Below are 26,857 nucleotides of genomic sequence, written 5' to 3'. Positions count from 1 at the left end.
ACCCCGGCGAGCGGCAGTAGGTAGCTCTCCTTCCGTCGAACCCGTCCCAGCGGCCTCCCGAGGGAGCATCCCTCGGGGACCGCCGCCCGCCCGGAGGGCTGCCTCCGCCGCCCGGGCTCCCCGCCGCACCCCGGCCCCCCAGCGGGCCCCCCTCGCCCCCGGGGCGCGCCGCCGCCTGGGGGCTGCCGGGCGGGAGCGGGGCCGTCCCCGCGGCGCCGTGCGGGGCGGGCGCTCGGCCGCGGCGCACATGGCCAGCGAAGGCGGCGGGGGCGCGACGCTCCCCCGGGGAGGGGCCGCGGCCCGGGCGGCGGCGGCGGGCGGCCCCCGCCCCGCACACCTCCCCCGCGCGGGGCGAGCGGGGGGGAAACCCCCAGTTCCGCTTCCTGACGGCGCCCGGGCCCGGGCGGGGAGCGGCGGCCGCGGCGCGGGGCTGCCGGCGCCCATGGCCGGCGAGCGGACGCGGCGCTTCACGCGGAGCCTGCTGCGGCCGGGGCAGGCGGCGGAGCTGCGGCACAGCGCGGCGGCGGCCGCTGCCGGCGGGCGGCTGCAGCAGCGGGTGAGTGCGGCGGGCGGCGGGCAGCGGCCCAGGTGCGAAGCGCGTTCGGGGGCCGCCGAGGGCTGCGTGCGGCGCGGCCGGGGCGGGGGGCACCGCGCGGGGTCGCACGGCCGAGCCGCCGGGCCGGTACCGCCGCGCCTGCCGCCCGTGCCCCGCCGGTCCGGCGCTACAGACGGTAGCTGGTGTCCCTCGCCCTCCTCCGGCGCGCTGCCTCCCGCGGCTTCGCCGCTTTGCTTTTCTTCGGAACGCGCTTTGCACGGGGCGATGAAGTGACACCGAGGACCTGGCTGTCGGTGCCGGGGCGAGCCTGGCGTGCCCGGTGGGGACGGGACCGAGCGCTCCGGCTCGCCGAGTAGCTGTCGGTCACGTGATTTTTAGGTACTTCACCGCCCACATGCTCGTATATAACCGTAGCTACCCAGATGCGGGTGCGCTCCTGGTGATTTCCACTGGAAATCCCATGGAAGGGGGCCCGAAGCCCTGCACAAACACAGCTCCTAGTCTTTGGTAGCGACGCTTCTAAACTGCATTGCATAAGGCTTCAGTCCCCACGTCTCTCCATCAGTGGAACAGCGCAAAAGGTCTGCAAGCTGTTGCCACCCTACCTGACCAGCATTTTCCCTTTGCATGGTGGTATGTAAGACATTGTTACAGTTCACAGAGAAACGTCCACTAGACTTTTCAAATCACTAGCCATTTCTGAGTCATTCATTAACCATTTTAATATTGAGATCCCTTTGCACTTAGAGCTATGTGTTATGAGAGATGAATGACTCCTTCTTAGATGATTAAGCATATCATTTCTGTGAATCATGTGGGTCGGATAAATATTTTCCTTTTCTAGTAGTAGACTAAAATGTAGACTAAATGAAGTAGACTGAAGTAGACTAAAAAGCTGAAAGAGGGAAAGTTGTAAGTGAAATGTCATTGCTTATCAAAGTTTATCCAACGCCCGTGCCTAAGTGCAGTGCGTTCTCACTCTGCATAAAACGGGAAATAATTCTGCAGCTATGTTCCTGTAAAGTTTGTGGGTTGTTTCCATCTTCTGAGAGGCCTTGCCCACTGGAAGCAGAGAGCAGTGAGCGCTAAAACGGCTGCTCTACTTGGAGGCAGTAGCCAGTTCATGCTTCCTAGCTATCTGTGCACCAAATGCGAGCTGTTCCCTTTACCCCACTAGACTTGCAGTGCTTTTGCAGTCAGTTTTGACAGTCTTCATAAAGCCTTTACCAAACTTCCAATATGCGAAAGCTTGGTAGAAACTTAATTGTCGCTCCTGGCTTGCTGCAAAGGTTGTACATGGCATCAGCTCTTGTCAAAACCTGAAGGGTCTCTACAACTGAACCACCAGCAGATTTGCCCTCTTGGCACAAAGAGATCAGAATTTGGCCCATTGCCAGGCAGTTAATTGCGGATGAAGTTTTGGTGGAAATGTTCTAGGAACTATCACAGTAGTTTGACTCTGCCCAGATACTGTGCTGAGTAGTTGTCCCATAAGGGAGTGTATTTAAGTCCACATACCAGCTAAACTATTGTATTGTCTCCTTGCATCTTGAAGTATTAGAAATGAAGTTCTGTTACAAGTATATTTTACTCTGCTGTGCCTCTTGCAAAGATGCAAAAAACCCCAGAGAATGAGATTGATGAAGCAAATCTGAATTTGATGGTCTGGTTTCCTGGAGGAGAGTATTTTTTTAAAGTGTTGCTAATAGATCTTACACTGCTAACTTAATAATACAGTATTTAATTACTGTTCATGCATTTCAGTTGCATTTTATTCAATCTGTCTTCAAAACATCGAGACGTAAGTTGTGGGGCAGCAAAAACCGTCCACCACTTCTGTGAGTCTGACTTCCTGTTGACTGATGAGACATACTGGTGCTGTATTTCATCAGGGCTTTGATTCGATATCTGAGGCAAATGCAGTCAGATCTGCAAAGATGGTCTTTTAAAGATACTGCGTTAAGATTGGAAGAGGCCAGGCCAAATTCTGGTTTCAGTTATACTGCGCAGTGGGAGCGCTTAGGGACTTCCAGATGTTACGTTTTATTCACCAGCAGGCACAATAGTTCTGAAGTCTGGATTGCTTGCTGTGTTGAATATGTATGGCTCTGGGAAACTTAATGAAGATACCATCCTTTTTACCATCCTTTTTTGGGTTGCCAGTAATGTTGCCTGTGAAAGGCAAATTTTTATAAGATACCTTATGCCAGAGTACAAGGCAGTTATCTTCAGGGTTAAACCTTTTCTAGCTACATTAACTAAGAGTGAGCAGAATTAGCCAGTGTATCCTGGCTAACAGGCAGAGGAGTCCTTGGCAGCTGTAACTGGGGTTGCTGGTTGTCCATAGCCAGGTTTGGGGCTGCCACATGGAGCTGTGATGTCCTGTGCTGGCCAGCGACTGGTGTTTCTGGATCCATACCATGGAGTGTTGGGGCCAGCAGGTCTGTTGAGGCACATTTTCCAGGGAGGCTCCTCTGGCCTCTGTGCCTTGCACATGTGGAAGCTGGGGTGACACAGCCATTCAGGTAAAGCTGTTGTGTTGCTACTGTAGAAAAGTCCTGCAGGACCTGAAATTTCTGGCTGAACTTGTACTGACTTTTTTTGTACCATAAGTGAATATTCTTGCAGAAGAGAAAGACTGTGTGTATTCAGTGAGGTGCACTGGGTCTTGTCGCATCTTGCTCTGGGTGTATCAGTACCTTATATTCCAATTATACTGAATCTGACTTGTGTTGGAGTACCCTGAAAGCTAGCACAGCTGCTGTCAACAGTCTGCAAATAACTGCCTGCTACAGACTAGGGAAAGACTAGGTGTAAAGAATTAAGTGTAGAGGTGTAAAGTGTAAAGAATTAAGCCTTCTGGTATTGTTTTTGTGTCTATCCTGTATTGAATTGCAGCTGGGCTGTCAGGATCTGTGACAGCACCTGCAGTAGGTATCATTTGTGTCTCAGCAGTCTGGTAAGAGCCCAGGGATCAAATGCCTGTTTGACATTAAGTGTCTGAGAGAAAAGTGGAGTGTTGTGTCTTTTAGCTCTTTACTGTTTTCAAATATATTGCTTTTTCTTTTGCGTACTTTACCTTTCCTTTTGCTCAGATTTATTCATTTAACACAGGAAAACCCGTTGCTAGCGTTCAGCACAAAAATCTCTTGGTAGAAAGAAAGAAGAGTCAGTGTTAATCAGGGGGAAAGGGGTGGAAGAAGTACAGGTGTTTATGATTTGATGTACTGTGTAAGAGGAGCTTCGGTGGCACCCTGAAAGACAGAACATGGAAATGGAGTTTGAGGGTGGAATATATGTATGTATCTAGTTAGTAGGGGGTAGTAGCTGCAGGGGTTTTGGCACAAGTAATAACATTCTGCATTAATTACACAACTCTTCCGCAGATGGAGGGAGGAGGGGCACTATCAGGTGTTAACGGTATGTGGCAGTGCTTCAGGTTGTTTCCGTAAGTGCCTAGTTAAGCTTCCATGTAGAAAAGGAAATTCACCAAACTGGTCAGTGAAATATATCAGCATCCTCTAGAAGGTAAACAATTTATTGTATTTTGAAACTTTGTTGCAAAATTCTTTGTTACTTTTAATAGAAGAGTCTTGTCTGAAAGTTGGCGTCTGAGTGCTTGCTGCCAGTGCCCAGGAAAAGTGAATAGCTTGCCCAAGAAAGAGAAATTAATCTATCTGTTGTTTCGTTTGTGCCTGTAGCTGCAGCAGTATTTCACTGGAAGTTTTGAAAATGGGGATGGGCCGGTCAGTGCTCCTAGAAATCAGCTTGCTGGTTGCTTAGGTAATGCTAAACTTTTTGTTAGGTTATTATTTCCATATCTCAATTAATTTGGCTAAAGTACTGCTGGCTGCAATACTCATCCTTTACATAAAGTATTCTGACAACTGTTTTTATAAAAGAGCTGTGGGGGGCCTTGCTCCTCATCTCTCTTCCATACTTAAACAAGTTAATAGCAGTCTGGAACTGGGCTGCTGCTCCACGTGTCTTTTTTTTGGCAGCGGTTTCTTTCCATCACGCTGCAGCCAAGCACGGAGTTGTGGTGTCCGATGTCCGTGTACTGGCTGTCTCTCTCAAGTGGAAGGCTGGGTTACATGGCTTTCCCTTCCCCACAAAATGGGTTTCTCTCCTTGTTATTTTACCTGGGGCTGCTGTAATTCCCTCCTGAAAGAATAGGTTCTGTTTGTTTCCAATGTGTATTTTATGTGGTATGTTCTTTAGAAATATTAAATTCTCTATTGTAGCTGTATATTTCTAGTTTTGGGTAGGTAACAGACTGTTGTGGCACTTTTTTGTGACTCCACAGGTGTGTTGTTGTCTCTGAAGAAGAGTAATGTATATTGTTTACATCCTCACAGAGCACCCACTGCCTTGGTACCCTGGATAATAATAACAGAGCTTTGACTGTGCTTATACTGTAGGATGGTGTTGTATGGCCTTTTCTTGTTACATGGCCATGCTTGAATTGGACTTCCGTGTTGAGAATCGGCTGATGAATGGAATGACACTGAAAACTTCATCTGTTGAGGAGGTGCAGTGTTAACTGAGCTATTCCAAAGACAGAAACTGGCCTGTGAATGGCTCCTGTCTTCTGAGGATATTCTGATGTCTACTGTTTGTCCACGGTGAACCAAAGTAAGGCATTTATACAGACAGTGAATATACCATGGTGCTGCATACAAAATAGGCTCTGTGTGGTTGTATGTATGTGTACTTGTAAACTTCACAGACCAGCTAATAGATTTTTATGAAGCACTGGGGATGGTGCTGCCCAGCCTCTCTTCCCCAACTTGTACTCTGGGAGTTAACATGAAGACTTCTTAATGTATTGGCTCTTTCTTATTTTTGTGGGGTTTTTGATTAAGGCCAAGGTGATAGCCTGGTGAAGAAATCTTACAAGCATTGAGTGAAAGCCTCATCCCATTTTGGTGGTTGAGGGAGAGAGAGTTTGTTCATGACACAGGCATAATGGAACATTATCTACAGCCTAAAGCTGGTGGTTCTGCTTTTGCAAGCCTTTTCATTTGAGATGTTATGCTTTGGTCAGGGCAAACCTGTCAGGCATATTTAGAATGTTAGCAACCTTCTGTGAAAGCAGTGCAGTACTGAAGTACTAAACAAGTTGTCTGTATTTGTATTTAACATGTGAACCTTGTTTGTGAAACTATATTCCAAAATTTATCTTTCATTAATATGCTATGCAACATCCCTTACCTGTTCAAAGATCAGACCCGCGTTACTTGCAAGTAGTCTCAATTCTCAGCAATTTTTTTGTTTGTTTTGAAGTGTCTGATGAGTAACTTTGTAGCTATTCTTCAGTTGGGGTATCCCAAGGACACTTGCTGTGGTGTGGCCCTGATAAGGATCCGATCGTTTTCAACTGGCTGCTGGAGCCCAGATGTAAGGGCAAAGCAAGCAAAGGGCACAGGCAAGAATGCACCGCTTGCACATTCTCCAGCTGCTGGGCTCCCTCCTCTGCATGCTGACAAAAAGGCCAAAGTCTTCTCCTGAGCAATTCTAGGAACTTCATCTGAGACTGGCACCAGGGATTAAATTGATGCAGAAATGGGGAAGAGGAGATAAGGGAAGAGAGCCTCAGAGAGGGCGGAGACAGAGAAGGGAAGAAAATGGTTTAGAAAGAAGTCAAAAGCATTACAGAAAATGGGCGAAAAGAGAAAAGACTTTGTGGGGAAGGAGAGACTGAAGAAGACAATAAAACGAAGGAAAGAAACGAAGAGAGCTGCAAGAAAAATTCATCAGGTTGGTGAATAACTCAGGCAAATAAGCCCTTAATATGAAACCCCAGACAGTCATCTAGTAGGTAGGGAAACCTAGGCACTCGGATTTAAATACAATTTTTACTGTTGTTTTGCATCTGTCACTTGACTAACGCTTTGTTTTAAATTCGTGGGAAGTGAGTCAGCTTGAGTAACTCAAAATGCTCTCAGTTTATAGAGGCCACATAAACTTTTTTTCCCTTGCTTACAAGGTTAAAAAGGGGGCTTGAAGAGGGAGAAAATGAACAGTAGTAGAAAAGAGAAGGAGAATCCAGAAAATTAAGCCTTATGTTGGCTTTGGAGGAGGACAGTTGGGCAGAGAAAAGGTTTAATATTGTTGTGGTTTATAACAGGCAGTTCTGCAGTGTGTATGTCACTGCCAGAAGTCAAAACATGTTTGTAATTTTTCTAGCACAAGGTCAAAAGCCTGTAAAATAGTGACACAGATGTGATTGTTACACAAATAACAAAGACTTACTTGCAGGGTGTGTAATATTTCCAGTTTAGGGTTGCCTGTGTTTTGCAGAACTCGGCAATAATTTTCTGAAGCTAGATTGTATTTGCTGTGTGTTTTATGCCAACGTGTGTTCTTATATTAGCAAATGCCAACTTTGTCCCTGGTTTTGTTGACAAGAAACAAACACCAGGAGGTAACTGCTCAAGATTATGCAGTAAATCTATAGTAAAAAACTTAGAATGATATTCTCAGAGTTCATCCCTGTCACGGGCTGCCCAGCTCCATATGGCTGAATAATTTGCCTGGCTGTTAAGACTGTTTCATAGTCTGCCCCACTATTCTCATTGCTGAAATAGGCAAATTTTCCCCTCTCCTGTAAAATGTAAGAGAACTGAGAGAGAGCTGCCTGCCCTTTGTGTGCTTGCTTAGTGTAAATGACTTCTGCTCACGTTGTTCCTTTCTGTGCTGAACACAAACAGGCTCCAAATAGCAGTGTAATAAGAGGGCACCAAGCTGCCTTAGTGCTAAATGGTAATGTGTGTCAGTGAAGCCTTCCGGAGCTGCTCTCTTACAGGAGAAACTTGGGAGGTTTTTGTCTTTTTATTTCCCACCCCTCCCCTCTCCTTTGTTGTTTGGTTTTTTTAGGTTGGGTTTACAAATGCAACAGTCGGTTATTTTTTTCCCCCTCCATGTCAATGATGCTTCATTACAACCTAAACACATCACTTAAAGATATATTTTTAATAATTACTTGTAATCTCTGGCACCATTTTTCCCCCCATGACACACACAGGCAAGAGGTCGATGTTGCTTTTTTGTTTTTCAATTTTACGCACTGCTTTACAAATACAGGGAGAGAGTTCCCTTGGAGCACTGGGGATGGTGCTGCCCAGCCTCTCTTCCCCAACTTGTACTCTGGGAGTTAACATCCACCTCTTTGCTTGGGTGCTGTAATGCTACTTCTCAGCTAGAACCCAAATATTACATGTTTTGGAACACAATGTAATGTTTTGAGATGACATAACGTAGATGTGATTTAAGCTTGTATAAAAATACATCAGATGAGGAAATCTGGATGTGCTTGTGACATGCGTGCGTTCATACTGTGCAGACAGCAATGTGAGCTGTAGCTACTGTAATTGGGATCCCAGGCGAATTTAGAGAAATGGAGATGGATGCCTACCTCCAACAAGAATCTTCTGCTCCCTTTGTGAAACAAGGTTTTATCTCTGCAGACTGAAAAAAGCCCCCAAAACAACAACAACAAAAAAACCCTCAAACCTCAAAAACTGAAAAACTATGCTGTATCACATTTAAAATTACTAATTAATTCATTATTAATTACCAATTAGCTCATTACTAGAGTTTCTTCCCACTGTTGCTGTTGCGCAGTTGGTAGTATATGCATTGTGCAGAAATCTAGTAAGCTGTCAACACTGTAGTGATTTTCTTAATTCTGAATGTAGTTCTCCACTTCCATCTTCATGCGGTGTGGAGAAAATACAAGGCAATTCTACCACTGAGTCTGAACTGGGCTTTTCAGCTTTGAGAATAATGTTGGCTGACTTAAAGCAAACATGATTCTAGGTTACTTTGACATGTTGACCTAAATTAAATGAGGTAGATATAATGAAATTTAATGAATGCAATGGAGTTGGATATGATAGAGGAAAAAACCCAACTTCCTCTTTTAAGTTTTACAGTTTATCACCAAAAGTAGTACAGAAATATTCTCTCTGAAACTGGAATGACTAGATATGTTCAGCATAGCAAAAAGGAAAAAAAATTTTTGGTCTTGCTTAACTAGACCAAATTTTAATTTTTAAATTGTCATTATTGAAATGCATTGTTTGCCCATGTATGTTTTCTGCTAGGTGTACCTGCTTTTGCAGCTGTGAGTAGGCTGATGTATGTCAGCTAATTTTGAGGAGTGCACTTCTAATTTATAGGCAAGAATAAATTTCTGGGCTCTCAAATGTCTCGTAACACGTGGCTTTGCTTTTCCTAGGACTAAGTTAAAGGCTCACCATGTGGGGAGCACAATGGCTCTGCAAAGACAAAACCTAGAAACATCTTTTATTCAAAAGGTGCCTGGAACACTAACTATGGGTTTAGCATGTCTGTGTTTTGATGCAAGTTCCTCAGTGAGCTTTGTTCTAGATTGATCGGGGGGGGGGGGTGGGGGGTGGGGGTGGGTGGTTCTTGTTTGGAGGAAGAGGTTGGCATGGTCTGAATAAAAAATACTTTCAAAATGTGAGAAGCTTATCTTGTGATATGAGTTTTTTCTAGGCTCTGGGACAATTTTGAGGGGTTTGTAAACCTTACTGGATTTCAGTTCCTGCCCTCCCTGCTCAAATTCCTCTGAATCCCTTAGGAGCTGCAGCGTGGTTGCTGGCAGTTTTTCCTGTGACATCTTTACCAATTTCTTTGTATTTCTTCTTGGTATCAAGATTAAATCCTCTTGCCTTTCTCTCTTCTGGTCCATTTTCTACGTTTGCTGCATGACTAGAATTAATGCAATATAGAACCAGTACAAAGCTTATCACTTGAAAGCTCTGAAGTACATCCTAGTTGGGATTAACATGGGCCACTGTCCCTGTACGCCTGTGAATGCTGGGCACAAGCCCCTGCTTTTCTTGCACCTCCCTGTTTTTTGCCCTGATCGCCCTCCCTCCTACCCATCTGCTGTTTCCCTGCTGGTCCCGTTCTGCCCCAGACCCTCCGTTCTCTCTTATATCTAGTTTGTTGGATTTTTACACATACCCTCTCCACTGTGTGCATGGTTTGAAATTCTAAAAAATAAAAAGTGTCATGTTTCTATTTTAAGTGCAAACTCCCTTACTGCCTGTCAGCTTTGATGCAGGCATGACGCACGTCTGGTCTTGGGGCACTGAGGTTCGTGTCCATGGGGGATACTAGAGTTATTTCATCATTGGTATCTACGATGGCATAGTTTGGTAATAAATGTGTTCATAAGAGTGTTTATTCTGCTTCGATACTTGTGCAAGTACTTGCTGGGGAGTGGGGTGAGGAAAGAAATTTGGGACCACTTACTCTTTTGCGGAGTGTCTGAACAGGAGCAAATGTCTTCGTCCTGACCCTTTCAGGCTCCTGGCTTAGTACTGTGGTGTGCTTGGTGCCGCTGCAGCTGGGAGGTGGAGGGGGAAATGAGCACACTGGGGTACTTTGGTGTGCAGATGTTGTGTCCCCTAAGGTACATGACAGAACAAGTATTTTGGGAGAAGGCATGTGAGAAGAGGCAGGGGAGCGACTCTTATGGTGTCTTCTGGCCACAGTGGCATGTAATGGAATCTCAGTGGCTTCTAACCCTGAAACTACTTTTCCTATCCCTTTCTTCTGTGAGGTACTTGTTGCTACTTCTTCCTTATCCTCTCTCCAACCCTTGCCTTCCTGCCCTTTTAGCCCTGCGCAAGCTCTGGCAGCCCCGATGGATAGTCCAAGCCAGCAGAACAGAGAAAGTAAAGGCTGCTCATGTCCAGATATTGTGTAAGATATATTTGCAGTTAGAGGGAGGGAAGGATGCCCGTTCTCCATATCCCCCCCTTTCCCCCTTTGGAAGCAAATGCAGCACTTCTTTCCTTGCTATGAGTAGACCTGGACAAAGTATTCAGACTTTGTTGAATATTTTAGAGTGAAAGTGATGGGCTGAAGTCAGCCTGGGGACTATTAGTTGGGCTATGCTGGTTTAGATGATAAATCATCTTTGGAGTCTATCCTGTGAGCAAGCTTTGTCTGTTGCTGTGCAAGTACCAGTACCGTAGCATGTGCCAGGCTTGATGTCTTTTGTTAGGAATGCCTCTTGTTGCATTTCACAGGCTATAAATTAACTTGCAGTATTTGTAGCAATATCAGTCTGTCTTTCAAGATAGACATGTATGGCCTTTTTCCTGGCTGCCTTTCCCCCCACCCCCCACTTTTAGTTAGTTTGAAGAGCCTCAAAAATGGTCTCAAGTATCAAAAGTGGTTTAGGGGCCAAAATCTGGACATCCTTGGGGTGGAACTGTTTCGTGGTGTTGAACTTTTAAGCTATGCTGAACAAAATACAGGAACAAAATATAGAACAACTGTGTATTGACAGGGAGAGACCTTGGGAAAACAAGTCCTGGGTCACACCTCTGATTCTGTGTGCAGAGAGAAAGGGAGTGATGAGTAAGTATTACAAACAGTAATGAGCAGACTTTGATATTTATTCCAGAATATCATGTGGCCTGTATTTTTTGTAGTCACATATTTGCAATGCATACTGAAATACGTGCTGAGCTATCACGTCTCCATTGTCAGTATATAGGCACACTTTCTTTCCTTCCATTCATGTGTAGCAGGTGGACTTCCAACAGTGGATAAAGAGCAATTACAGTAACAATGCAGAAGTGCAATATCATACACAGCTCTCATCTGAAAGCAAGTTACTAAAAAGCATCTCCCTGTTCCAAAGCTCACATCTCACTGTAAGCATCAGTTGCCTTTTACATGAGTAACAGTTGTTTTTCTCTGAGCTCTGGGATTGTACGGTGCTTCTGTTCTGCTGACACAGTTTCATTAAACAGCTAAAATTGCAAGCAGTGGTGGAAACTAAGTCATAGAACATTAAGTAGAATTCAATTCTACTGGTCTCTTCAGTACTGCATGAATTTATCCTCATAGCTTCCTCGGAATCAATCAGAACTGTTTTGGAGGTTAATTAGGAGAACTTGCCAAACAAATTGAGGAGATGTGTGAGCAGAAATTTAGCTTATCCTCTTTCCTGGTCAAATAATAACCTGTGGTTTAACAGCGATGTTAGGAAATCCCTTATAAACACAGGAAAAGCTGCAGTCTAGGTAGGTGATAACTTTCCATCAGGTGTCCTTCAGAAACCTCCTGCTGCTTCTTTTCATATTTCAAATACATACCCAAGTGTTCACATGTTTCTGTAGCCTTTAGAAAAGAATTGGAGCTCATGAAACGTGGCAAATCAAAGTGATTTAAGTCTTCTCATTTTGGAAATGGAAGAAGATGGCATGATTTTTTTATGTAGGAATGATAGCTCCAGCTTCATGTGGATGTTGGCAGTAAAATACTTTCCGCCTTCCAGGTATCCTTTCTCCAGAAGGGGTAAGGGTATAACTATTTGCAGACTGGTTTCAAGTGGGAGTTACAAGTTACTTGCATCACAGTAACATGGATGAGCAGTAGTACAGAAGGACACAACTGACATGCCTTGATATGAGGTTTATTTCCTTTTTTTTTCCTCTTTTCTTTCTTTTTATATTTGCCCTTAAAATGAGAACCCTTCAAATTGACTAGGCATGGCCTGTTTGTTGCACTTAAATGTTATACTACTCGCATTTCTTCGTTCTTCTGTTTACCCACTCCCTGCTTTGCTGCCCTCGCCCCTTCCAGTCCTCAGTCCTTGATGGTCTTTTTGTCTTCCGCTTGTCTCTGAGCCTCCGTTAGTGCTCCTGTGAGAACAAGGAACAGTATATCGGTTGTCTGTCAGGCACCCTATCTTTGCTTGCCATCCAGGCCATCTTAAAACCCATTTGTTCCAGGAATTCTCCTTGCTGGTTTTTCAAACTGATAATCTCTCTGCTCCTTGGCTTCACTGAGCAGCTGTCCTGTATTGTTCTGTCTGGCTATGCCTCTCACCCCCATACTGCCAGTGTAAAGTCTTTGGCTTTGGTAATATGCCTTTCTCCTAGCTTTAAAGTTTCACATTAAACAAATGGGTTTGTGTAGATAATTGCTACTTGAATGATTGTTTATTAGATAAAATATAATTCAAATAATAGGTAGTGACTCTTCTGTAAAGAACCACTCTGCTATGTCTCTTTCCTTAAAGAATTTCTGTATCAGTGGTTCCTTGTTCAGTACGGCATAGAAGACAGTGCAGTGTCTTGATGTGTGAATGTATCAATAGATTTATACCTATTTTTAAATAGAATTAGGTAAATAGGTAATTGCCAGGAATGAAATCTGTTTCCTTGGAATAATGTGATATGCGTGCTTTTTGGGGTTTTAAGCAGAGATACTTGGCACTTAAATTCCGTGCTGGTGGATACTGAGATGTGCCAGAATAAGCTGTAAGGGCCACTACACTGCTCTTTGTGCCCTGCCACTAATTTCCCAGTGTGTTTTTTGCAAGACTCCTAATCCTAAAGGATCTGGCAAGGATTTGGATTTGAAAAAGTGAGTTTCTTTATTTTGGGAAAGTGTTTGTGTGATAAAAAATGGGAGTCAGCAAATGACTTATGACTGGAGCTTGAAAAACTGAGCTATAAAACCTGCATGCTGCAGCAACGAGAGGTTGCTGCTCAATGTGGTGGCTCCAGCCAATGTAAGTGGCTCTAACATCACCCAGCAGCACCTCTCGAATCCATCTTGCATAGTTTGCATTGCATCTGGTAAGCCTCAGTTGTGTTACTGACAGGTGCAGAGGTGAAGGTGGATGTGCTTTAAGAGGAAGATCACTGTCAAGGAACAGCAGCAAAGTGGGCCTTGCCATTTTGCCATGAAAAAACAGATGCCATTTTACAAAAGGACATGTAGCAACTGACTGTTGACAGTTCAAGGGATGAAATCTTTAAAAATAAGGAGGCATTACATGGGTGGTTGGATTACAGGAATTAAAACTAAAGAAATGAAAGGAAATCTGAATCTTCTCTCTCATGTCCATCCATCCCACACCCCCTTTTTTTTTTGGTTTGTTTTTTTGGTGGTTTTTTTTTTTTTTACTACTCTGTCCCTTTCTTCCCTCCCTCTTTATTTGCTTGGAGGCTTGAATCAGTGGAACTAGATAGATTTTCTTTTAATGTTACTAGTACTTAGATAGATGATGCTAAATGGGAATATTTCATGACAAGATCATCATATTTTTCTTGTCTTTCAATTGTGGCTGTTGTAAGGGTGAGCCTTTGGATCACAAATGTCTGGAGCTGTCTGAGAAGGTGCCTGTTGTGTTTCTTTTGCTGTTCTTGGCCAAGGAGGGGGGGAAGTGTGTGGTGGGTGATTTACATTTTGGAGCTGTCTCTCACTTTTCTTTTTTTTTTATTTTATTTTAAAGTCCAGTTAAATGCTAGCTTTTGATTTAACAACTTTGTATACTGGCATAGCTGTGCCTCAAGGGGCACCACATTAAGATGGGTGCCTTCAGTACCAAAAGCCTAGCACATTAGCACACCATTCTCCTCTGATTCTTGTTTATGAAGATTTTTTTTCCTTTCTTGAAGAAAAATACATGGAAGTAATAGGCAGCTTGATTTCATTTGCTTAATTGCTGTTAACATATATAGGGCAAAAAAGATAAGGCAGAATGACAGTGGTCTGATTCTTTTTGCCTGTGTCAGAGCTCCAGGTGTTCTCCATAACCAGCATGCCAAACAGATCCTGTTATCATTACTAAACAAGGACAATTTAAAAATATATTTATCTGTCTTAAGGGTATGAAAATAAATGAAAATTGAATCGTGACTAAAGAATAATACTTTCTCGTTGCTATTATCACAGGCACAGCTTACGAGATATTTTTTGTGTGCGTGTGTATGTCTGTGAGATAACAGTAGTATAAACTAGCAAAGTGCAAGTGCTAACGGTACGGCTGCTTTTAGACAGTTTGGCAGGAAACGCTATTTCCTGTTCTGTTGACTTTCTCATAAATATTAACCCATCTGGGGCTTCAACATTTGTTGCTACAGTGGGATAGACAATGGCAGTAACAGCCAAATTAAAATGTATTTGTTACTTTAAATATATTGTGTAGATTCTGCTTAAAAAATACAGGACTTCCCATTCTTTTGATTGCAGTGTAGCATCTTCAGATTTCTATCTGCATAGTTGACTTGGAAAGTGGGATTAGATTTACTTTTAAAGTATGGGCTCATGCTGGTGTGGTATGCTCTTCTGGATCAGGTTAGAGCTTTCAGAAGTCGCATGTCACAGGCAGATGCTGGGTTCCTCAGCACTTTTAAGTCAAATAGTAATTGTAGTTCCGTTTGATGTGCTTCCTGGATCACCAGATAAATCTACATGTGGAGTAGGATGATGGAGCCATTATCTCTGCTACTTTCTTGAAAGGAATTGTACCCTTGTCTTTTGAAACCCCAAGCAAGTGTTGTCCGCAGTCAAAGGGTAGCAGCACCACCAAGATAGAGGTGAACCTCCCTCGACCTTTCACTGTGCCTGTTTCTCTCCCCTGACAGTCATGTGAACAGGATGTTCAGCCGCATGTCTTTACTTAGAGTAGTACCTCCTACTGGGGAGCAGCAGTCTTTTATGGCCAGCATTCAAGCTTCTGGTTTTTTAAAATCAGATGCTGATACATAAGATTTGAAAGCCAGAGGGTGCCGCTTCACAGGGCGGTGAGATCTGCTGCTAAGTTTGTGCTGGGTGGAGGACACGTTCTCTAGGTGTCTCAGTTGAAATGCTGTGGCTTCCATTTCTTGGTGCTTACGTATGCCACCAACAATCTGCCCCAGCAGTCTCCTTGGTAAATTGCCAACCTGATCTTTTGTGAAGAGTAGTCATGTTGAATTTAGCATCAACAGTACGACACTGATTTTGAGAGAGTAAACAAGTCTGCCCTTATGTCTGACAGTGCGTGTTTAGTTGTGTGTGTATGCCTTCATTTAGATGTAACTGTTCCTAATCTGCTCAGCTGTTTGACAAAAGTATAAATGACAGCAAGGTGAGAGCTCTTCTGGTGGCTGCAGCTCTGTGTTACCATGAAGTCATTGTAATAGTACATATAAAGTGATAAATGATAGTTAACTTCTGACTTGAATCTAATTAGAGCACTAATTTTATGTTGGAGTAAATTTCAGCAGAAGTGAGCAGTTGCTGTCTCTGTATCTTAATGCCTATCAAAATTTTAAGAGGAAGTTGAGAATCTTTTTCCTTGGTGTGAAAAAGCGGTATATTTAAAGGGGATCTGTATGTATCATCATATATTCACTTAGATATGGCATCCTCTAATGAAAGCTTTGGCAGCACAGACAACCAGAGTGTTTACTTCCTTAAAAAACAACAATAGAACAGTCTTTGAGATTAAAATTCCAGCGTGTAGTCTGTAATATTTATTTACTTATGCATTTGCACTTTTCAGCTGGAGTTACTTAGGAACATATGGCTGTCAAATGCCCAGCTGCCAGCAGAAGGATGAGGGAGTGGTCCAGGAAGCTGGTCATCTATTTAAAAATCTAATTGTGTTCAGCACAATTAAAGAATTGCTTGCTTCCCTGAAATAAATCAACACATTTGCAAGCATGAATAATTGCAATTTCTTGAGAGGCACTGTCTGGCTGCTTTGTTCTTCGCTTCCTACTGGGACTGAGAAGTCCTGGAAGACTAAATAATGATCGGGTCAGTGTTTGGGTTTACTACCTAAAATTACTAGGATCCCTTGGAAGTTCATTTCAGATGTCATAATAAATTAGAGAATTATATCACTTCTGTTTATATACTAGATTAAGTTTTTTTAGTAATGCTCTGAAATGGTTCTACAAGAACAGGATTTTTTTATATAAATATCAGTTAATAAAAAAAGTCAACAGTAGTTACAATCAAGGCTTTAATAATAAAACCAAATGACTTGCAACCAGATATTTCATTCAATGAGAATGAAAACTTTTTGCACATATGTGTATTTAGCTCATAGTTTCTACTCGTATTTTAATCTCCTTTGGAGTTCAGTATTAATCTTTCAAAACACACATGTTACTAATCAAAATATTATTCTTCTAAAGATTTTTGCCTGAAATACCAACCAGAAGACCCTTTTTTTTTTTTTTTTTTTTTTTTTCAGAGACTGTGTTACAGCTTAACAAATACAGACCAAACAACTTATAGTTGGGCTGGTTTTGCTAATTTTATATTTAGTTGAATAAAGAGCCTCGTGGCTGTGAATGTTAATTTATACCAGCAACACAGGTTCGTTGGTTTTGTATAATTTTTTTTCTCTTCTGGAGTTCAAGTGAAAGAAAGGGAGTGAAACCCTGACAAGAGACATGAAATGAAAAACACATGTTGCACAGAAAAGCTGTCCAGGGGACAGAACACCACAGTGTTGCTCGTTAGATGCTAAAATAGCTATTATTTGGTTTGATATAGCGAGCATGTTATTGTGCTGTGAAAAAGCAAAGCAAGATAATTTCTTTAAAGTGCAGGATGCTGCTGTTGTTCTGTTTTGCCTTTTGGGGTGCTTTTTCCTTTCCATGGTGATAAGGGCAAAACAGTGGTTTTCAAGCACTTTCTTAGGTGGGGCATGAGAGGTAGCAGAGGAGCTGTGTATGAGTTGCTCCAGGTATATCCCTTCTGAAAGGGCTATGACATCTTGCTGAGAACTGTTGGTCTGAGGAACCTTGTGTTTGTGTTCTTTGCAAGCTACTATATGAGTGGTCTCATTGCTCCATTACGCAGCTTGGACATTCTGGCTAGTGTTAAAAAAGGAGGGATAGAAGCTTCCTTGAAATTCTAGATCTGCTGAGAAAGGAAAGGGTTTAGGGCTAATCGGTCCCTCACTGTGATCAAGAGGATAACTTGTGTTGTGTGATAGTAGCTGGTGCTACATACCCACAGATCCCATTTATGCCAAATGTCATGTCTTGTGGAGGCTGATATTTATGCTGATAGGATTCTGCGTAGGTGAATTTCTGTGTAGAAATTCATAATTTGCCCTGTGTGCTTTAGCCCCCGAAAAGTCATGGTTAGGAGATACATGACATGATGAAATGGGAAAAGGCTGCATGGTTTGCTCCCCCTGGACCTATCAGGTTTGGGTTTGGGTGGTGGTTTTTTTGAGCAATGTTTAAAAGAACCAACCAAACAAAACCCCCAAGATCCATCCTTAATATTTATAGCCTGAAAAACTTTCAGAGTCCTGACTCTTAGCTGCTTTATTTGGGGAAAAACTGCCATTGGATTCTTGGCACTGATGATAAAAAAAGGATCTAAAGCCACGTTATTATACTGCTAGTGGAAGTAATCCATATTCTTCTTGTGGGATCTTTCCTGTCAGATAAAAAGATACGTCTGCAGCTGCTCAGTCTGGAGGAGTGGGGTGATGGGACGTCAGCACTTGAGCCAATGCAGTTTTACTGGCCCCTGTATGTACACATTTTACCTTCCATTTCCTTTCATACTCTATCCACATTTTGTACCTCATTTTCTATTTTGCAGCTGTGGAAGCTTATGCTCAGCGATTGAATGAGATTGTTCCTTGCTCCTGGCTGAACTCTTTGCATATGGAGCCTGCCTCAAAGTGAAATTGCCTTGAAATAACAAGCAGGGATTATACAGCTGACTTGGAGTGGAAAGAAGCCCGACTGGGAGGCTCTTTTGCTCTGTGTAGGTTAGAAACAGAGCCTTCTGGAAAGTGACATTGTATGGCCTAAATGGCTGGTTTATAGCCTCTTGTTCTTGTCTTTGTGTTAGCCTCTGGCTGAAGGAGCTCTTCTGCCTTGGTTGGGTTTGGGGCTCTCCCAGACAGGGCACGAGTGCAGGCCCTGGTTTGCTAGGCTGAGTAAGCTGTGTTCTTTCGCAGTCACAGGATAACTCGGTTCAGAAGGAACTTCTGGAGGCTGTCAATTCCAGCTCCCCGCTCAAAGCAATTCCAACTAAATAAAGTTGCTCAGGCCCTTGTGCAGTCAAGTGTTGAGACTCGCCAAGGATGGAGTTCCCACAGTCTCTATAGTGCCCTGTTCCAGTGGTTCACCACTCTTTATGGTGAAAAACTTGCTTTATTGTATTTATTTGGGATTTCCCCTGTTGCAAGTTCTGTTCCTTGTGTCTCGTCCCTGGCCAATGTATCTCCAAGAAGAGTCGGTCTTCTCTATTCCCACCTGCTAGGTCTTCTCTATTCCCGCCTGTTAGGTAGGGTATAGACCAGCAAGATCTTCCATTGGCCTTCATTTCTCAAGGGTGGACAAATGTATTTTTCTTAGCATTTCCTGATGCGGTGTGTCCTCCAGCCTCAGTCTATCTCAGTGACCTTGCACAGGACTTGATCCAGTGTGTCAGTGGACTTGTACTGGGTATTTGAGAATTGGACACACCAACCCAGATACTCCCTTTAACGCATTCATTCCCTGGTCATGTCAGCAGGTCTTTTCTGCAACTGGTTCGTTCTTCAAGGTGGCAGACCTGTTCATGTATTCTCAGTGATGTCTCACCAGGGTAGTCATGTCATTACTGTTAAACATAGTAGTAGAAGTGCTTCCTTTGCTAGAGATATCTTGCATTATACCCAGGACTATACTGAACTCTGTTTATGTCAGCATCATATTGGTAGTTGATGATCATTTCGACGTTGGCCACTGCTTCCAGCTCTTATCCCTTTATTTTCAGCTGCTGAACTTCCAGCTCACAGTAGAAATTCATATCTTCAAGGCATCTGACATTTTGAATTTAAAAATTTATTACATTAACCTGGAATGCTTTAGGCAACTAAACTCCTGGCTCCCTGGGACAGTCCATCATTCTTGTGAGTTTGGAAAGGGGTTTCTTGGCTTGAAAATCCAAAAGCCGCCTGTGAACAGCATGTGCAGAGCCAGGTGGGAATTGCTGCTGATCTTGATCACGCATGTCGTCTAGCTCAGAGGTAGAAGGTGTTGGATACTACTCTTGTCCCGTCGGTCTGGCTTCTGAGAGAGAAAGAAGGAAGAGAGGAAGGATACCACAACTGGGAGGCAGAAGATGAGCCAGTGTAACCTCTCTGGCCTGATATCATACATAGAAAAAAAAGTGGCATTTTTTCATTTTTAACACAGACAAATTAAAAACATGCTGGGCTCCCAGGTGGTTATTCAAAATGTTGACATGCTAAAGAATGGGAGACTGCTGGAAAGCTGTGACCTAGGTGGAGATGCTATCAGAGTGCATAAGATGCAGTAACATGCTGGGGAAAAAGTTAACTGCAATCCCTGGTAGAGACTGAGACCTCAGGTCTGCAGAGCTGGTGAAACATTGTGTGCAGATTTCAGGGTCCCAGTGAAGGAGATGGAGGACAGCAAAGCCTTGTGTCCTCTCCATCTTGCTTATGGCCATTCCTCGATGTGTGCCATGCAGGCTGCCACTGAGTCCCACACTCCAGTTCTCTAAATATTTTCATCCTGTGTTCGTTTGCAATCAATAGAGTCCTGCTTGTCTAGCTTATCTGGTAAGGCCTGTGTTTGTACCTGTCTTGTGTAGGCAGTTAGGATTTGTGTATGAAGCCTGAACCGTTCATTTAGTATCTGGTGCAACTCCTTGATGGTAAACTTTTTTCTTTGTTTAAAGTTTTTCTTCATTAAGCTACATAAGAAACGTAAGAAATAATTCATTTATCTCATAAATTCCTACCTCAAATACTAAGGCGTGTGCATTTTTTTTTTTTCATTTTGAGTAAGTTGTTTGAACAGTAAAGGAGCATATGAGTAGACAGGAGCAGGCCAAGAGATACCTTCTCTCACAAGCTCTTATGTGAGCTGAAAAAGAGATACCTTTTCAGACAGTTAAAGGCTGACAGCCTTCTGATTATGGAACAGTTCTATTTTTTTGGTTACCTGTTCTTAGCTGAGCTGTCAGTACAAAGATGTCATTGGCTTGGACTAAGAAATGCATTTTCTCGCAAGATACCGCTGTCCTTAAATTGTGCTTTACCTCCAGATTTGGGTGGCATCGTTTTGAAAGGAACTCTAGTCTTGCTGTATTTGTTCTTGCTTTGTGTTTTCAGCCTGTATTTGAACAGAAATAGCAATTTTCGTTTGCGGCACACTGTGGCTGCTACAGAAATGCAGACTAGGTTGCACATCCTGAAGATGTCATGTCAGCGGTACAGTTTTTTATGACTTGTCTGAAGTTTGTTGATATCAGTGAGAGTTTTTACAGTGTTTTAATAGGCTTTTGATCATGTTGTAAAGGAGAAGGAGTAGTTCATTAAACCACTGTGCTATTCAACCCATATTCAGGCCGCTTAACATAGGGAACATTGCTGTAAATGGCACCTCATCCAAACCCACATGTTATTTGTAAAACCTCATTAGCAGATGATAACTTCTCTTAGAGCCATGCAGTGAGCCGTGGGGCAACAGGCTGAGTGACGTTTCTCCCTGGTCTCTGGAGTTGCTCGTTTCATTTCCCAGTATTTCCATAAGCGGCAGGGCTGGTGCCAGGGCAGCAAGCGGAGAATGCATTTGCTCTTGTGTGGGAACAGTGACTTTCTATGTAGCTCACTGTGTTTCATTCTTCCAAATTGATTTGAGAAACATCTAGACAAAAGTCTTTGGAGTTTTTGCCTGTCATGGAAGTCTTGGACACTGACAAGGTAACAGACCACTTGTACTCTGTTACAGCTGTACAATCTGTCACAAAAAATAACATGTTAGAGTGAAAACAGACTAGTGTGGTGGTTTGTGTTTTTTTTCTTCTCTATGCCAAATTTGGTTTCCAGACTCTCTCCCATTGGGTTAGTGAAATGGAAGTCTTCTGGAAGCAGGGCCAGCTGCTGATAATACCATTTGAGGGCTTGTGTGGAAGCTGAACATGAATCTTTCTGAAAGAGGGGAGTAATTTGCTACTAGATCTTTTTGGTAACCAATGGAGTAGTGCCTGGGTTTTTTTTGCTGTAGCTTATTTGTAAAATCTTCACTTCAAAAATATGAGCCTGGCCTTAGTCGTAACTTCTGGTGAAAATTCTTCCCAGAGTTTATCTTAATACGTGTTTTTATTTAACACTGCCAGAGAAAGGATTAATTTTGGTACCTCCAACTAATTCTCCTCCAGTTTTATGGGATAATAAAAATTCTTCTAAAAAACAAATAAACATTTGCTTTATAAGTTAAATAGCTATATTTCCTGGTATTAAGTTATGTATTTATTTTTCCTGTTACAAGTTTAAGGAAACCACAACTGTGCTCTTAATCGCTCTAGAATATTTAGTGCTAAATCCAGAAGCCACTGAAGTGCATTGAAATAAAGAGGTTTTCATCACTGCCTATAGACTACAGTTCTCCTGTTTTCCTTAAATCTAAGATGTGAGAATAATCCCATTGATTTTTATGGAGGCTGTAGTTGTAGAAAACTACCTGTCAAAGTGAGAAATTACTTGAAGATCAGCAGTGTGCTTCACCTGAGTTGAAAATAAGAATGTGGCAACTGTTTGCATACACGTTATAAATTTATTTCATATTTGTACAAAGATAATATTCTGAGAAACTCCTTTAGGGGTTGCAGCTCCAGAGATGTGGGTTCTAGCCGAGCTTCTGTCGTTAGCCTGTTGAAAATCCTTACTGCAGTCTTTTTTGTCACTTTGTTTCCTTGTTTGTTAAATGGTTGCACTATGCTGATGCCATTGGTAAACTGCTACGGGATCTAACAGGGAGAACCCCTTGTATTTTGGCCATGTACAATGTGGTAGTAATTAAGAGTACTCCACAGAACTTCTGTATAATGCATGTTGATGTCTGGTGAAAAGTAAGACAAGCAATACTGAGAAGAGAAAGGCAGCATTAGCACGTGCAGTCATGGGGAGCCTGTTTCTGTGGTTATCAGATTCCCCCTCCCCCACACCCCCACGTCCATTCGAGCTGGTTTCTGGTTTCAGCAGGTAAACTCAAGGAACAGTGGAGCTGTAAGAATATGTTTTGCAGCATGAGCTTCCATGAGCTTGCCAGTTGTTCCGCAACCCCATGTCTGTTGTTGCATCCCTTGCTGGGCTCCCTGTTCCAGGTACGCGTCCCCCGTTGAGCAGCCTGTGTTGTGGTAGCACACTGCCATGGTTTGCACAAGGGTGCTCTTGGAGCAGACACAAGTTTTTGTAGCCTGCTCTTTCTGTGCTACATGTAGTAGTGCTGCATAGGCAGCCTTCAGGTGGTCACTTCTTTATTTTTAAAGGTAAGCCTGTGCATAACTTGTCATTCAGTTTGAACTATGCAATATTTCTGAAGGATAGACCAAACCAGCAGTCCTAATCCTGCAGCCCTTCCTTTGGGCTGTCTCCATAGCTGTGGTGGAGAACATCTGACTCATTTTTAAAAGTTTTGGACAGTGCAATTACTCTTTTGTTGTCGTCGGGTTTTGGTTTATTGGTTGTGTGTGGGGTTTTTTGTTAACGTAAAGAGAAGATTTTATAAACAGTCATTTAATTTACTTGTCATACCCAGCGAGGAGAGGTGAGTCTGGTGGTGAATTTGTCTTTCATGTACTACTCCCTAGAGGGTGCCATACACTTACTTTCCGCAGACCTTATGGTTGCTCTGTAGCTGGGTGTCATCGCAACACTTTTGTGGCAGCGCTGGGAAGGTGCCCCCGGACTGTTGCGCTAGTGTAAGCCTTGCTTGCTGCCGTAAGGTACAATGAAGAGAAATGAGGTGGTTGAATGATTTGAGCCCCTCTTGTATGTTATAACTATTCTACTAATTGGGGAGTTTGCACTGACTGTAACTTAGTGTGGTTAAAAATTGTGTTAGTCAAGGATAGCTTCTTGAGAAGGAAATACAATTTCAAGATGAAAAAGCAGCGTGTCATTCAGGAGCTGGACTGCCCAGTTACTGTGGTAAATCCCTGCTTTCACAGGTCACTAAGGAGCGGCTGGTGGAAACTAAAGAAATGCAAAGCTTGTGTACGTCTTACTCTCTTAGCTACCTTTAGCAAGACCCTTGGACCTGCTGTTTGAGACCTCGGTGTTCCTGATATTCAACTGTTCTGAAGCAACACTTTGAAATACAGTGCATGAATGTTTTTAAATGACTCTGAGAGGGCATGCTATGAGTGGAAGGCACAACTGCTGTTTATGGCTTTTAGCAACTGCAAGCACATGAGCTTTCTTTGAAATAAGTGCGTGATCACTGTGTATGCTTTAAAGGTGTTTTTTTTCCTCTCAAAACGCGTGATGGCAGTGGTTCAGCATAGCACTGCGTGGCCTCTTATAGGACACTGGGCTGGATATGAAAGCTTTGGGACATAACTGTGTTGGAAGAGAAGACAGGGTGGCTTCTGAAGATAGATTCTTGTAGTCCCCCATACCTCCACTAGCAACCTGGCAGCAGACAGAGAACACAAGGTGATACTGGAAATCCTGCCTCTCTGGCAGTGAGAGATGCCACTATAATGTGGTATTGGCCATGGTGCTTTAAGGACGCAGTTGTCAGAAAAAGCACTGTCAGAAAGATCAGAGCTTACACTTTTCCTCAGGCATAAAATGAGCAAGGAAAGGAGACACATTGGGGAGGGTTTCTTTCATCAAGCAGACTGCCATGAAGACGCTTCTTGGAGTACTTCACCTCCGATCCAGGTCTTGGTGTTGGTTCCTTGGAGGCTGGGTAGGATTAGATTTGTTTTGAAGTAGCAGAGCATGAAGAGAGACTTTCAGACTTGGGTACATTTTTTCCTTCTTCTTTCCTTGCAAATGCCTTCAAGCCTTTATGAAAACAAACACTGGAGGCCAAGAGCCTTTTGATGTCTCTGAGGAGAATTCCCTTTGCTAAGAAGATAATGTCTATCAGCTCTTTCTTATTTTGGAAGGGTGATGTGGGTGATAAATGATAAAGTGCTGAGAAATGGCACAGTAGCTTACCAAAATGTGAGTGATCCTCATCTGCATCAGGGTAGAGACTAATTTTGCTGTTTTATCTTGCTTCAAATGCTTGCCTGCTGCTTGTATAGGCTTAGACCTTAGCAGAAGTTTTACTGTAACTATGGGTCTATGTGTGGAGCTGTAAGTGATAGCCGCTGGCCACATTGCTTATGTGTTGTTAGGAGCTGCTCATCATCTATAGCAGGATTATGTATGTAGAATAGTAACTTGTGTAGCGTAGTCTTGAAAAACTGAAAGACCTCCCAAGAGAATGATTCATGGTGTAAAATGGTCAGGGCCTGCAGGGGGACTGACTCCAGATGTGCCCAGCTGAGTGTTGTGTATGTCTCTGTGTACCATCACCTGCACTGGAACTATGCCAAGCTATCTCTGATTAAGCTGTGCAAGTTAAATAGCTCATCTGGCAAATTTTTGTGCTCTCTCTGATGAATGATTTTCAGTGAAGGGACATTGTTTTGCCAGTTTATTAACAGCTGACTTTAGGTAAATAGTCCTGTCAGTCTGCCTGAGAGTGACAACAAATTGCTGTCTCTGACAGTAGCTGTGTATAAACCCACTTCACACCAGGGAGTACCTTGCTAAGCTGGATACTTGGGCATCCTTTGGTAGGTTGTAATAGCGGTGTGAGTATTATCATCACTGCTGTTGTTGTTTGTACTGCGCTGCCTTTAGTTCTTGTTAATGGCTTGTGGCTTTAATGGCTTTGGGCCCAGATGAACAGATTGTCTTAAGAAGTTCTAGGGGCAATCCTAATTTTGTGGGTAGTTCTTGCAGTCATCTGTCACTGCTGCTTTAGGATCATCACACTTCAAGAGCTTCTGTGTAACTTCTCAGTGCATGATATGCAAACATCTTGGAGAGGAGGGCTGGTTTTCCAGAGAATAAACAAAAAACCCCATGCCCTTCCAAAAAAAAAACCACCAAAAACCAAACAACCAAACCAAAAAAACGCATTAAAAACCCAAAATGGTGAATGCCATCATGACAGCTGAGCAGGTGTTGGCAAAGGGTTCTTCTAACCTGCAGCTGTCCTCTTTGCCTGAGGAGAATGCACCCTCCTCGGTGTTTCCTTTGGAAAGTCATCCTCTCCCTAAAGGATGTTCTCTAAGATCTGCTTTTCTATCTTCCTGTTTACAGCCCTGGGCTGAAGACCAGCATACCAATAGGTTATGTCCTGTTGATTCAGATGACATGAATTCAAATGACACAAAGAGAAAGGAAAGTTAATGGAATAAAGAAGGCTGTGGGGAAAGGAACAAACTTTTAATGTGATGTGCTAAAGAGGTATGAAATACGAGTGATAGAAGATGTTTGGTAACATCTTCAGAAAGTCTTGCAGCCTGCAGAAACAGAAATGCAGGAATGTTGCAGAAGAGAAATAACTCAGTGCTTGGAAGATGAGGGGGTTAGTCTTTACTGCAGGCCTCCTGCTAGAGACAGTTTACCTCTTCAGGTCCTGGCTGCCCATTTGCAGAGCTGGCATCTCTTGTGCGGAAGCTGAGGCTGGACGATGGCTAGCTGTTAGCTCGAGGACCAAGATGCCTTTGAACTCTGCTTTCTTATCAGGGATTTTATAAGATATAGCAAGTGTGACTCCTGCTCTTGCACAGCTTTGTCGCTGCACACACCCAGTTCATGGAGTTGTCAAGGTCTGGGTCACTGAAGTCATCTGGGTTAAAACAACTGTCTGTCCTCTCAGATTCTTTTTTTTTTTCTTTCTGTTTCTTGTTGGGTTTTGTTGTTTTTTTTTTTTCATTGAGGTACCTTTGGTTGTCTGCTTCCCAGCCTATTCCTGTAAACCATCATGCACAGCTACTTAACATAGCTGAGATGAGTGGTGGTTAAGAATGGAGTGAGAGTGGGAAGCAGGTGGCTTCCAATGTGGATATTCCTTAGTCCAGCCTTACTGACAGTCCTTCTTAATGGGGAATTAAGGAGTTGCTTGCACAAAGGAGCATTTTGCTTCCCAGGGGGTGTCACTGAATTCAGTTTCTGGATTGAAGTGTTAATTAACGCAAAATAGTGCTTAATGCTTCACTGTAAGAGTAGGTAACTGTTGATATTTGGTGCATAAACATAATGTATGTTAATGAGATCCCTACATTTGAAAAACAAAGCTGTGGCTACTGTGTGTGTCCAGGCACTTTTAATGGGCTGGGAGGTTTCTCTTCCAATGATAGCTCATGCTTCTGTGGGGTTCCCTTAAAACAGAAGGGGGTTTTTAGCTCTTCATCCATTTCTTTTCCCTTGTGCACTAGCTGTATTTTCAGTTCTTGAATTTTGATCAAGGCCTGGAGGCTACTTCTAGCTGGCTTTGGCTTGTTAGTTTACTTGTTTTCAGACTGAGTGTAATTTTTCTCCCCTAAGAGATGAAATTCCAAGATTATGTCATTCCTACTTCTAGCTAATATTAGCTTAATCCACAAATAATTGTAATGAAGTCACTGGGGCCACTGGCAGAGAATAGTTTGATCCAAAGACTGCTGAAATGAATGGGATTC

The 26,857-nt window shown here is 43.1% G+C and overlaps 1 protein-coding gene across 4 annotated transcripts in view; it reads left to right on the top strand.

Moving 5' to 3' along the window:
- Positions 1-389: 389 nt before the first annotated feature.
- The window catches only part of DOCK10 (dedicator of cytokinesis 10), a 162,615-nt gene continuing 136,147 nt past the window's right edge, over positions 390-26,857 (top strand). For 2 of the 4 annotated variants that reach the window (XM_055723165.1, XM_055723164.1), the window contains exon 1: positions 390-556. In XM_055723165.1, the coding sequence (XP_055579140.1) occupies positions 443-556 (114 nt within the window). In that variant the 5' untranslated portion in view covers positions 390-442. Of the gene's footprint in view, positions 557-6,160; positions 6,317-26,857 lie in introns of those variants that run through there. The other 2 variants (XM_055723167.1, XM_055723168.1) reach the window with 2 other exon arrangements.

The sequence above is a fragment of the Falco cherrug genome, chromosome 11 (genome assembly GCF_023634085.1).
Source record: "Falco cherrug isolate bFalChe1 chromosome 11, bFalChe1.pri, whole genome shotgun sequence".
In the NCBI taxonomy this organism is placed as follows: Eukaryota; Metazoa; Chordata; class Aves; order Falconiformes; family Falconidae; genus Falco; species Falco cherrug.
The sequence above is the reverse complement of the archived record's forward strand: the minus strand, read 5'-3'. Positions and strand labels throughout refer to the sequence as shown.